Source organism: Melanostigma gelatinosum (genome assembly GCF_949748355.1).
Source record: "Melanostigma gelatinosum genome assembly, chromosome: 12".
In the NCBI taxonomy this organism is placed as follows: Eukaryota; Metazoa; Chordata; class Actinopteri; order Perciformes; family Zoarcidae; genus Melanostigma; species Melanostigma gelatinosum.
Genome location: NC_136645.1, coordinates 10,037,026 through 10,049,846, shown reverse-complemented (window position 1 = coordinate 10,049,846; position 12,821 = coordinate 10,037,026). Strand labels below are relative to the sequence as shown.

General features: G+C 42.2%; 2 protein-coding genes across 3 annotated transcripts; one reads left to right on the top strand and one right to left on the bottom strand.

Annotated features, from left to right (window-relative positions):
• Positions 1-1,533: 1,533 nt before the first annotated feature.
• On the top strand, positions 1,534-4,397 carry LOC306785675 (uncharacterized protein; the record flags this gene model as incomplete). The annotated part of the gene is given in 4 exon segments (XM_079280130.1): positions 1,534-2,349; positions 2,443-2,567; positions 2,997-3,627; positions 3,630-4,397. Coding segments are annotated over 4 exon segments (2,253 nt in total). The 3' UTR covers positions 4,311-4,397.
• Positions 4,398-5,875: 1,478 nt separating this feature from the next.
• On the bottom strand, positions 5,876-12,446 carry vdac2 (voltage-dependent anion channel 2). Of its 2 annotated transcripts, none has more exons than XM_079280994.1 (9): positions 12,313-12,446; positions 11,187-11,258; positions 11,037-11,086; positions 10,244-10,396; positions 10,082-10,134; positions 7,699-7,926; positions 7,272-7,422; positions 7,132-7,189; positions 5,876-6,868 (listed from the first exon to the last, which is right to left on the bottom strand). In XM_079280994.1, exons 2-9 carry the CDS (start codon positions 11,251-11,253, stop codon positions 6,777-6,779), a joined length of 852 nt encoding a protein of 283 aa, XP_079137120.1. In that variant the 5' UTR covers positions 11,254-11,258; positions 12,313-12,446; the 3' UTR covers positions 5,876-6,776. The 2 variants fall into 2 exon arrangements, with proteins under 2 accessions (XP_079137120.1, XP_079137121.1); XM_079280995.1 differs by having other exon boundaries at positions 12,260-12,400.
• Between the last annotated feature and the right edge of the window lie 375 nt (positions 12,447-12,821).

Genomic DNA, 12,821 nt, shown 5'->3' with positions numbered 1-12,821 from the left:
ATTTCTTTGTAACAACATGAAACGTCACATCTTTTTTCAGGCGGATATAAACGGCTCTATTTGTAGCTACATTACACCGTGACCAAAACAGCTCACACATCAAAATAAAATGATGCAAAGCCAAACTAAATCTTTTTAAAGAAGCTACAGTTAAGCTCTTTATAGTGAGATGAACACAGCAACCTTTATTTGTGTACGTCTTTTCACTACTAGGTGTTTTTACATACACTTTTTACTGGGTTTGAAATGTTAAAACTTAAACCACACTACAGTTCAAACGTATTGTTGCTCTAGTACTAGCTGAACGCAGGCAGGACTCCCTTTCCTTAGAAAAATAGTAAAGATGGCTGCCGAGCACAAACAAGGAGGGCATTATTTAAGTCTGCAAAGGCCTGAGGTGTTAATGGTGTTTTTATATGATTTACTAGCTAAATAGCGGAAGGAGAAAATGAAAACACAATTTGATGCTTTCATCGAACACCCGATGAGATTAACATTAAACAGTTAGACTGTAACATAACTCAAATAACAATCATATTTCACATTTGACAACTAATAGCAGCGTTGATGTTTACTTTTATGGGCCTAATGTGATTATTTCACGAGTTTGGGAGGAAGGTTATAGATTCTAAAGATCATGAGAAGGTTGAGCATCTGAGAATATATTGTATATCCATGCATAGTTATGTACAAACAGTGGAAATACTACGGTCTAGAAAGGGTCCTTTACAAGTAAAGTCCTGCATTCTTAATGCTTAAGTAACATCAAATGTAGGTCTGTCTTGATGCAGTGGAGGAAAATGTATGTTGGTATAGAATATTTCTCTTCAAAATGAAGTAAAGTAGAAGTCTCGACAGCATCAGAACAAGTACCTCAACGTTGTGCCTAAGTACATGAGTGGGCTACATGTACTGAGTTACAGTCCACCACTGAAAACAAATAATCTGAACAACATGTGCAACCAAATTACTTGATTTCAGGCTTTTCCTCTGGATCTAGATGCCATTAAGATTTCAACACTATAAAAGGTGTGAGTTTAAATCTGCTTGTGAATTAGAAGTTCCTCTAACGGACGGGAGGACGTCCTCCAGTAAAGCACGTTGGTCGTGAAAAAACGTGGATTGACATATATTAATGAAGGAGTTTAACAACAACTGTAATGTTATGACACACATACTAAGAGTAAAAACTATTCTTATTATACCAGTAATAATAATGCACAGAGGGTTTGTTGCTTTTAGGACTCACATCTACTGTCCACGTGACTGCTGTCTGCGACAAAACGTAGTGTAAGCTCTCATTAGATCAGCTGATGCTACACCTTTTCAGCACCGCGGACAGCTCCGTTCTGCATACCGAGCAGATGGCCACGGTTATAAAAAGCCCGCATCCCCACACTGGAGATTCACCACGACAGCCTGAACAGCAGCATGGCTAATAGATTCTTCTTACCGCGCAGGATCACTCCAGATGTGTATTCACATGACAGGTCTAAACGTCCGGAATTGAATGCCAGTGTCGTGTCCACGGGCATGGATTCGATCAACCCGCTATCTGGGAAGTTTAACGAGAAAGACTTGATGCATGGCTTGAATGATCGTCTGGCGGGATTCATAGAGAAGGTGCACCATCTGGAGTACCAGAATAATCTGCTAGAGAGAGAAATTGGGGAGATCAGAGGGAAAGCCAAACCCGCGTCTATTTTTGAGGAGGAGTGCGGACCAGAGCTCAGGAAACTGAGACAGCTGGTTCAGGATATCACTCATCAGAAGCACCAGATTGAAATCGAGCATCGGCATTTGGACGAAGAGGTGTCCAGCTTGAGAGGACAACATGAACAGGAGGCGCGTGGCAGATCGGATGCCGAGAGCAACATGGTGGTCCTCAAGAGGGACATTAACGACGCGTATCGGGCTAAAATCCAGCTGGATAAGAAAGCACAGGCTCTCGTGAATGAAATCCACTTCCTGAAGGGAAACCATGAGGCCGAGGTGTCCGAGATGTTTGACCAAATCCAGAATGCGCAAGTGACGGTCGAGGCGCAGGAATTTGGCAACCCTGGCGTCACTGCGGCACTCCGGGACATCAGGGCACAACTGGAAGGTCAAACCATGTCCGACGTCCAGCAGCTGGGAGAAACTTTCCGATCTCAGTTTGCAAGATTAACGGAGGCAGCCGAGGGCAAGAGAGAGGCGTTAAAAGCGACCCAGCAAGAGATCCGGGAGTACAGGAGGCGCCTGCAGGCCAATAACATCGAACTGGACTGCGCTAAAGGCACCAGGGAAGCGCTGGAGAAGCAACTTCATGACGTCGAGGATCACAACAAGGAAGAAATGATTCATTACCAGGTTAGACTGTTTTTGTAAGAGCACGATCTAATAAAGCCATGTTTAGTGTTCCCATGGTCTCAAGTTCACGTGTTCTCTCCTCTCTCACTGCAGAACACAATCAAAGAACTTGAAAATGAGCTCATCAATTGCAAATTTGACATGTCTGGTTACCTGCGGGAATACCAGGACCTGTTTAATGTGAAGATGGCTTTGGATGTGGAAATACTGTCTTACAGGTAAGGTGTACTGAGTCCACGTGGGTTTACCGAAAGAGGGACTCATTGTTATTACATGGGCAAGTGTTTTGGGAATGAGGAGAATTCAATGTCTCAGTTTTCCATAATTTCTCTCGTTAATCTCGATCCTTCCTCTTCTATTAGGAATATGGCATTTAAGTACAATTGCAGTGCAGTGTCTGATGCAAACAATCACAATGGGTATCAGAGAGATGGTCAATAATGTATAATTCCCATTTGATTTTTATTTGTAAACAAAATCAAATGTGAAGAAAAGTCAAATAACTAAACAACACTATAATTAATGACACATATAAGGCCACACCATTTAGTAGGCTTTTGCACCAGTCTCAAATCTTGCTCATTAATGAAGATTCAAATAAATTCAGTATTCATTGCAGATTAAAATCTGTGTCTCGTATCTTGCAGGAAACTCCTCTGTGGCGAGGAGGCTCGGCTGTCCACGATGTCAGACACCCACATGTCCCTGCCCTACATCTATCACCAGTCCCCCGTTTACACCCTGCCCTGCCTCAGCCGACCGGGAGGCCCGCACAGACGAACTGAGCCCCAGTACAAGTTCGTAGAGGAGATCATAACGGAGACCACAAGGGAAATCGAGATGTCGGAATTCGAAGAGACAGGATCGGAGGAGACAGAGGTGGAAAAAGATGAGCAGGAGTTTACTAAAATAGATAGAGGGAGCAGTGAGGAAGAGATGGATAATAAAGACAGTGGAGAGAAAGAAGGTGAGCAGATGCCTGATAGTGAGCAGAATCAAGTAGCATCGGGAGTGAATTTAGTGAACGGAGATGATGATGGGACTCCTGGTGAGGTGGATGATGTTGAAAAAGGTCAAACGAGTAAAGAAGAGTCAGAGGAGACTGAAGCGGTTGCCGGCGAGGGTCCCTCTCATTGTGACGGAGATAAAAATACTCAAAGCAAAGTTATATTAAGTGAGGGCCTTGATAAGGAAGAAAATGAGCAGCATCAAAAAGTAGCTGAAAACACAAAAGAAGAGAAAGAAGCTGCAGAGACAATCGCAACAGTTGAGAAAGATCTCTTTCAAACCCAAATGATTTAAAGTCAGAGGTCTCTGCGGAGGATGAGCTTCTGAAAGAAACTGATGGTACAAAAGGAGATGCTGAGAAAGAGAGTTTGATCTCAGCTCAAGTGAATGAGCCTGTTGACGAGACCCCCGCCCAATTGTCTAAAGAATCAGACACCACTCGAGAGCTATGCAGTGTTCAAGTTCCTGCTTCAGAAACAGCAGGTTTTACAGCAGAGACAAAGAGCACTCTGTCCGTAAAGACAGAGCAGCTTTCAGAAAAAGCTCAAGTATATTCAAGTACAACATCCAAGAGTGAGGAAAGGGAAAACAGTCATGCAGACCCAAAAGGAATCGGTAAATCTGAAGCTGCAAAAGGTGAGGATAAAGTAGCAGAAGGCATTCAAGATGTTAGAAATGGTAGCAATACAAATCAAGACGAAGAGTCTTCTCTTGAATCTGATCTGAAAAGTCTTCCTGAACTGGAGGACCAGAAGCCAAAGAGTGGGGATAAAACCCAAACAGTCCAAACTGTGTTGCCAGGGGAAAAGACAACTGTCAGTTCAGAAATCAAAGAGTTGCATCAGGAGGCACTAAGAGGAAGCCAGGCTGAGAAATCAAAGCTGTCTGAAGGTTCAGAAAAAATAAAGGATCCTCAAAGTGAGACTGAGGTGGAGAGTAGTTCAGAGAAATAAGTGCACTAAAAGCCAAACATCTGCTGACGTAAAGGGAAGTCAGGATTTACAACATGTCCACCTTAAATTGAATGAGACAGCAGTTGACAAGCGAATATCAGGGATAGCAACGCTAAAAATAGAGAATGGCTTAATACATGCAGATCCTAATTCAAGGTATAAACTGAGCCAAGCAAAGAGGCTGTAATTTCTCTTCCGAACGGCCATTTTAAAAGGAGAGAGCATGATTCTTCTGTTTACAAACAGCTTCACCTTTGGACTTCAAATGTGATATATTTTGACTTATCACTTCAATCATGAATGTAAAATATGCAAAGTTATTTATTTGCTTTTGTGCTGAAAAATAAATGCAATATCAATCCACTGAATATGTTTGCTGGCCTCACTAAACTCTATTGTCTGAACCTCTTGTCTGTCTGCAATTGACAAGTCAAGGGGTGGGCTTAACACTGACGTGCTGTTTCTGATTGATCCACTTTATTCATCACCTACAGTTGTTTGATTTCCCCTCTGGCAATAAACCACTCCACTTACTGCAGTGTTGCTGCTTCACCATTGAAACCTCCAGCCACCAGATGTTGTGACCAACTGCAGAGGGTTGCTGTAGATCAATAGCAACAATCATTTAACACAGGCAGTGCCATTCCACACCAATCACAAAAGATTGACAGTAAACCAAACGTGTTGCTGCCATGTACTCTGTACACAATATCCAGGCAGCACTGTGGGCAGCTATGACGAGGCAACTGCAACCGCAGTCAGGGGCACCAATCATAGACGGCCAACAGACTCATCCAACATATTTCCTGTAACATTGGAATAACTGTCTCGTTACTGCGCATGTTTAACTCATCGTGCTGCTTTGTAAGAACATGTCTCAGTTGGTGTCCTTTTGGCTTAGTTTCCTTTGTTGCTTTCATTTCACTGCAAGTCGTTTCCTCTCGAAAGGTTTTGAGCATTCACACGAGACATAAGCGCCTCCATCTACTCGTGTCGACACAATCATAAAACAAAGTGGCGCTATCCAAAACATCCCTTCAAACACTTCACACTGGATCTTGGTTATAAGTAAAGTTCCTGAAAATACTTGATTGACACAACACCCAAGACTTCAACCACATTTAAAAGACTGGGAAATGGCAGTTTTGACAAGTTTTGACACTCCACATTCAATTTGACAGCACTTGAGCTTATTTGTAAGAAAGACTGGCATAAAAATGTTTAAAGTTCAGGCGTCAACTCAGAAGTAGACTGCTGTGCACCTGTTCTAAAGAACAGAACAGTCTGAATATACAAAGAGCTTATAGCATTATCTTTTTAACATGCCTCCTCATTTTGTTTGAGTGAGCAGATGTCAAAACAACTTGAAGTCAACTGTACAACAATGTGAACATTTGGTTGAGGCTGCTTATACGTCCTGTAAACATGTCATAAGCTGGTAAACTGAATTATTGACTCCTGCCTAATAAATTCCATGAGCTCACATTAAAGTAGGACCCATCTCATCCCGCTCTGTGATACAGGCCTCTAGTTAATGAGTTCAGTAATATCACATTAAAAATGCATTTGTGGAGTTCAAAGACTTTATTGAAAATGTATACATACACATAAGGCCCTCCAAGACTTCCTGCGGGCTCTGTCACACGCCCAGTACAGGAAAGCACTTTCCAAGAGTGCACAAGTGCAACTTTGAGTTACATCTCTTCCGGACAACGATAATTTGGCATTACTGTGAACATGACTCGTGTACCCTCTGTACGGTAGTACAGAATGGAAATAAAACAAACTAATTCTGCTTGGTCGGCCAAGTGTACAGGTTCCTTTCAAACTTACAGACCTGACATTAAGCAACCCAAAAACTGCCCAGTTTAAGGGAAGGTCACATGTGCAGCTTTAACAGAACGTCACAAACCCCGATGGCCGACGCTAAAGAAAACAGAGCTTTAGTTTGTCCTCGTGTGCATGAACAGAAAGGGTGCAGCCGTATTTAAATAGCAGAGAAAGACGAGTGTACTTAACATGGTTGGTAAATTAAAACGGTGAAGACGACAAAGGAATATCAGATGGTCATGATTGTATAATCAGAGCGAAGGTATGACAACGCTCCCTACACAAAACAGTTGAGTGATGTCGACGGTCTGGGAATTATCACAATAAAGCCACAGCGCTGATGACAGGCAAAGGGACTGTATTTCATCATTATGCCAGTGCTGGACAGAAAAAAATGACATGATTTATAAATAATATGCCAACAACTGTCTCCTGAACTACAAAGTAAAAAGCCACAAAGGTAAAATATACCAATGACAGAAGCACCAACTTAAAGAGGTACTTGACAAGTTAGAGTTTGTTGTCGTAGCCTTTGAACCGATCTCTCCAAGATATCCCCTTGCTGGTTAGAGTTGGACATACATTTAAGGCCAGATTCTTCTGATATTCCCGAGTCCCTTGCAGTATGTTGAACGCTTAGGCTTCCAGTTCCAAGCCCAGACCCAGCTTGTGGCCTCCAGCGTTGATGTTCTTGCCATCGACCAGGCCGGACAGGGTGAGTTTCACACCTGCACAGGTGAGAGGACCAACATTAGCCTTTACAAGTGCAAAACGACTCTTCTTAAACACGGGTTGTGAGAGGGTTGACAGGACAACGCAGGCTGCTAAGAGTTGCTATAAATTACTATATTCTAGGTCAAGGTATTCAAAATGCATTTGCTCAAAACTGAAGTGTTGTGTGAGAGGACTCAAAATAGAGGTATTCTTAAATCTATAAACATTTTTGTAAACATCCTCCAGATGTCCATGAACCTGTAGGAAACCACCTCACCTGGTCTAAGAGTCTGGGTGTACCCAACACCAACAAGGCTATTGTTATTCACTTTAGCCTATGGAGAAAAACAAACAAACGTCAGTTTGTGACAATAGTCACATTTTTCATTTTCTGGAAGCCTCTGCTGCACTACTTACGCTGACGGAGGCATCATTGTCCAGCTGGTATTTGGCTGCAATTCCGAAGCGTGTGCTGTTGCTGCCGGCGGTCCAGGCCAGGTTGACTGCCGTCTCCAGTTTGTCGCTCACCTTCTGGTAGATGGAGCCTCCGAACTCAGCGCCGTCATTGCTTTAAAGATAATAAGCGTACGAGAGATGTCATGCTACAGAAAAGAAAGTCTGGAATTTCTAACTAAAGAAGTGTCGGAAGTTTTGCCATCGACTGGTAGAAACACATCCACTTCCTATGCTTTCAATATTGTTTTTTTGTTACTAGTATTTTTGCGGGTTGGGCAGTGAAGATTGGCTGTCACTGGTCAGGTGGATGCAGGTATTGAAAACACTGACCAAATTCTAGATTAAGGGAACTGAAGGTTCACAGATGGACCTTCATGTAAATACATACACATTGGTGTGCAGCTGGAAGTCTCCCGTCTTGTAGCCGATAGCGAAGTTGTTCTGGGTCATCTTGGATTTGGCAGTGTCGAAGCTCATCTGGTAACCGGCGAGCCATCCCTCGTAGCCGACGACAGCTGCTCCGTGGATGGTGGGCCCAGCGAAGTCAAAGTCCACATCGCTGCCCATGTTAACGAACTCGCGCTTGTAGGCGGTCTTAACTTTGCCACTCTTCTTGCTGTTGGTGAGAAACACAATTTAAAGTAAAATCAACTCAGATTAGGCATCAGATGATATATAAGTGGGTCAGGTTACATTTCCTGCAGTATGTTTTTAGCCAATTTGACACGAATTTATAAAAAACAAAATCTTTCATAACATGTTACGAAAACACACAGAAAAAAATTAAACATTCAATAGTTGCTTCATCCTTTTTTTTATGTGTTGAAACATTTATAAAAAATAAAAGCATCAAAAAACTGAAATAAAAAAAAAAAAAATCTTGTGGCAGCCTTGGTCTGTCCTCGAGGCATCCCAGGATGTTATGAAAGGCACCTTAGGGACCACTGTCATAGACGTGTGACCTCCTAGAGATAATTCTCAACATATCAAGTAGCAAACAGGGTTTTCCTTTTTTTACCCAAAGGCCACATGATGATCAGCCACTTCAACTATTTCACCAGCTTGGCTTTGAATTAGATCTCGTCCAGTTTGGGAGATAATGCTAAAGTGCTGGTGTTTACTTCCCAGTCTGAGCACGACACTGTAGCCTTAAAAACAGGCAGTCTCGATGTAGCAACACAACTACAATCAACCTTCCCACACAGCATGAAAGAGGAAACGCTTCCTCTGGAACATGTGCCGTAGTATGTGATTTTACACCTCTAATAAAGCAAACACATAAGGACTGTAGGAGCAGCTGAGCACACTGGTAAACGTTGTGCATGTGCAAAAAGCCGATCACAGTAATGTGATACATATGTGATACAAACTTGTTCCATATTGGGACTGGAGTTAGGGCTGGGCGATATGGCCTAAAAAAAAAATCTCCGATTTTTTTACAAAAAATCCGATTCACGATTTAAATCGATTTTTTTCCCCCAAATTTTTTTGCAGATGACAGAAGCTGTTGAAAACAATTTTTTCTTTTATTTTGTGATGATTTTCCCAAGTAGGTTGATAAAAATAAAGTGCAAACAAAACCTGAACATTGTAGAAAGGTGCCTGTAGTATACAAAAAGTATTTGGTCACTCTTTTGTTTGCCTGAATCATTTAAATATAAAATTAAATTAAACATAACATTAAATGGCATTAAATAGTAGCCTTCCATTGTAAACAACTGTGCAAATGTAACTTTTTACAGTAAGCTTTTCTAACTGAATACACTGATACAAACACAGCATGAAATAAAATGTATATGACCCTTTAACATTCACATTTTCAAAAGTGCAACATCTGATCTAACATCAACATAACATATTTTGCACAGTAAATAAGTGCATGTAAACAAAATCAAGTGCATTCACAACATAACCAACAGTATTAAACAGTAGTGCATGTTTTTTCTAAATATTTTTTGCCAGGAAGACAAGCCTGTCTACTACCTCTGGCTTCAGGCATGCACGGTGGCATGTAACAATGCCCCCCCCCACACACTGAAAAGCCTCTCAGAGGGGGCACTTGTAGCTGGCACAGAGAGGTATTTCTTTGCTAAAGTACTTAGCCTTGGAAAGTTAAGTTGGTGACGCTTCCACCAGTCAAGTGGATCGGTGTCTGGGTCAACCTGCTGGACCACAGGTCAGTTGTTGCGGAGTAGAATGACATCCCCTCCAGCTCCGCAGAGATCCTTTGGCGTGTACTATTGTACAGCCGAGGCAAGGCAACGTCAGAAAAATGTTTACGGCTTGGTAGCACGTACCTGGGGTCCAAAGCTTTGAGACGGTGAATAAACCCCGGCTTTTCCACGGTGTATATGGGCACCATATCTTTTGCGATATACATCGCGACTGCATCCGTGATGGCTTTCCACCGGGCACTCTTCTTCTCATGCGGAGTACAGTTGGTGAAGCAGTGAAGCTGCTGGCCGCCATTGTTTTAGTTTGTAAACAATGCGCGCGCACTCTACTACGGGAAAAAGGGGTGGGGGCGATTTTCTCGATTTTCAATAAAACACATCGCCTTAAAGCACACATTCGAATTAATCGATTAAATCGATTTATCGCCCAGCCCTAACTGGAGTCACATGGCCGACAACTACACTTGTCAGAAGCATGTACGGCACAGATCGGGTTGCCAAAATGACTCCTGTTGAGACGCAACAGGCAGAGTAAAATCCACATGGAACCAACTTTTCAATAAATTATACATTTATTTATCAGAACCATCATCGTACCCAGTGTTTGGTGAGAAGGTTGTGTCAAAAGTCAACTTCAGTCCCTTGGCGATCTGTGAGAAACAATAGAAAACCATTTAACATTCAAATAAATGGATGTTGCCCTGTCATGCTCAATGGGTTAAATAACAGGTTTATAAAAAGTCTGAATACTTTCCTGACCTGATCTTCAACAGTGATTTCCGTTCCCAAGGTGTTGTCCGTGTTCCACTTCTCAGTGAAGGTCAGGCCGTATTCGGACCTCTTGTATTTAGTTTCCAGGCTGCCCGCAACTTTGCTGGTATCAGTGTTGGAGGAACCAGTCGTTTTGAATTCCTGCAAAGCACAAATTTAGAGACTTTCAAATGAAATACAATGGATGAAAAGAAAGCCATAAGTTGATCATTACATTTGGCAGTCAGTCATACTTTGGCTATTGCTCTATTTTTTCCAAAGCCAAGTTAGAAGCTAAAATAATTGTGTGTCAACTAGACAGCTGAAATAACTAATTAGTATCTTTCATGTTCAAGTAGACAGCTTATCACGACAAACAGTCGCAAGTTTCAGCTTCTTCGACGTGGGACTTTGCACTTCTGTTTGGCATGGCAGGAAAATGAATTACCATTCAGCTTCAGACTGTTGCACAGACAAAACACAATATGAAGATGTTACCTTGTGCTAAATGCCTTGTTTTAACAATTTTTCATAGACAATTGAAACCTTTGTAATCTACATGGATGAGCAGGAAGGAAAATGAAGACTGGCACAGTTACTTTGGCTGAATTTCATTGTTCCGACAATGCCAATAAAGGCTTATTTAACCAGAGCAAGAAGTGTAATAAACGTGAACTGCAATAACTTTCAAATTGCAAAATCTACTTTCTCCTTTGCAACTAGAATGTGCCGTTACATCACTTTAGTTACTCTGAAGTATATTCTAGTTTTCTATTCCCAACCCAAAAATAAATGAGCTTACCACTCCACTGGCTGACTTTGTCTTGACATCCAGCTTCACCAAGCCAAATCCTGAAGAAAAACATTCAACGCTTATCCATGATATCGACCAGCTTCGGCGGTACATTGTCACATCATCAGAGCCACTTGGTCAAACTGTAAGAAACCATACCATAGCCTTTGTTGAAGATGTCCTTGGCAGACTTGCCCAGGTCAGCGTAGCAGGGAGGCACGGCCATTGTATCTGTGGACAGAAGCAACATCATTATTCTTCTAACGTAAAGCACAGTTCTACCCACAAGCTTTTGTACAATACAAAAACACAATGTAATAATATAGACTACAAAAATGAAATTATCAATTTCCATGATGGATTTAGCAATTGCCAAAAATGCAAATGAAAGGTCTGTAAATGAAGCTGTAGCAAGCTGTCATGCAAAAATAGTCTGGTATAGAAGATGCATTTGTTCTTACATCAGAAGAAAACAAGCCTGATTCACGTGAAGATGTAAATTGCTACACTTTCTGTTCTTCCTGTGGTTGCTGTACCTGTTGAGTGGAAAGCTAGCTCTGCATTAGTGTGCATTCATGACCAATATCCTGCTAATATCCTGTCTGTCATTAACATAGCATACGTTTTTAAGTTGCCAAGTTGAGAGTGCCAGTGCGGACACTTATACTTTCGCTTTCATAATGTCAGGTACACACCCGGCACAGTGACAGCTTTACAGTGCTCCAGGTAGTCACAGCAGTGCAAGTGTTTGACAGCCGATGGACAAGGTTACTGAGCGAGAGGAGCCATTTTGCCGCACTGGAGCGCCTATTTCAGGCCCGGCTCTTATCAAAGTAACGTTACTCCTTCACGTGGATTTGGCAGGGACAGCTAGGCGTGGCTCGGCACATGTCGGTGCCAATTAGTGGGATGGGGTAATTAACCAGCTCACTTGAGACATCTGCCAGCTAACTGCTGCTAACTAGGCCCTAGTAGGGAGAGTTAACGAAATGAATAAGTTTAAGTAGTACGTTGTCAAACTTTTCTTAGATAAAGTAGCTATGCAGAACACCCACCAATGCATCAGTAGCATGAGACGTGAAATGCAAAGCAAACCTGGCATGTAACACGTTGCTTTAGCCAACTTGTCATGTGTCAGACGCAGCATGCCGAGTGCAGCTAGTTTAGCTAACTTAACGTTAGCTAGCCTGCAGAGTACCGGTGTGAGCAAAGCGAGCTTAAACACTACTTACTGCTTGTTATGGAGTTAAGTAACAGCGTCAGGCGGAATATATAGCTCTCTTACCAGTAGAGGATGGAGCGAGTGGTGAACTAAAGTGACTTTATTAGAGATGTTCCTCACACCACACGGCAGAAACACGCGTCACCGGTAGAAGGGCGAGCTGAAGGAGACTGCACTGCAATAAAATCCAGACCTATCACAGCCCGGCCCAGGACCCCAGGGCGGCCGCAGAGATGCCTGTCTAAAAATGGTTCACGTCACGGCATGGTGACGTCAAGGTGGGATATTTCTTTTATTTAGCATTAACCGGACAGTATATAAGAATGTATGTGACAGAAAAAGTTTCTTTCTAAAAAGTCTTTAGGTTAAAGTGAAGAAAAAAAAAGATTATTGTGTGCACAATTGTAATGAAGTATGAAAGCCAATTTCTGCCACTATGACATGAGCAAATAGCTGTACTGCTTGAAATAACCTCTTATTGTGTAAATGCAGTCTAGGTTTGTTTTGTATGCTAGTTTAATGCACACAATATTAAGTGCATGTGTCGCTTCTGACACATGTTGGAAAACAAT

What these genes read in the sequence shown, in the direction of transcription:
- vdac2 (XM_079280994.1), bottom strand. Translation starts at nt 11,253, where the DNA reads ATGGCCGTGCCTCCCTGCTACGCTGACCTGGGCAAGTCTGCCAAGGAC. An exon ending in AAATCACTGTTGAAGATCAG is followed by an intron (nt 10,135 to 10,243) that starts GTCAGGAAAGTA and finishes TGTTTCTCACAG; the next exon opens with ATCGCCAAGGGACTGAAGTT. An exon ending in CACCCAGACTCTTAGACCAG is followed by an intron (nt 6,869 to 7,131) that starts GTGAGGTGGTTT and finishes TCACCTGTGCAG; the next exon opens with GTGTGAAACTCACCCTGTCC.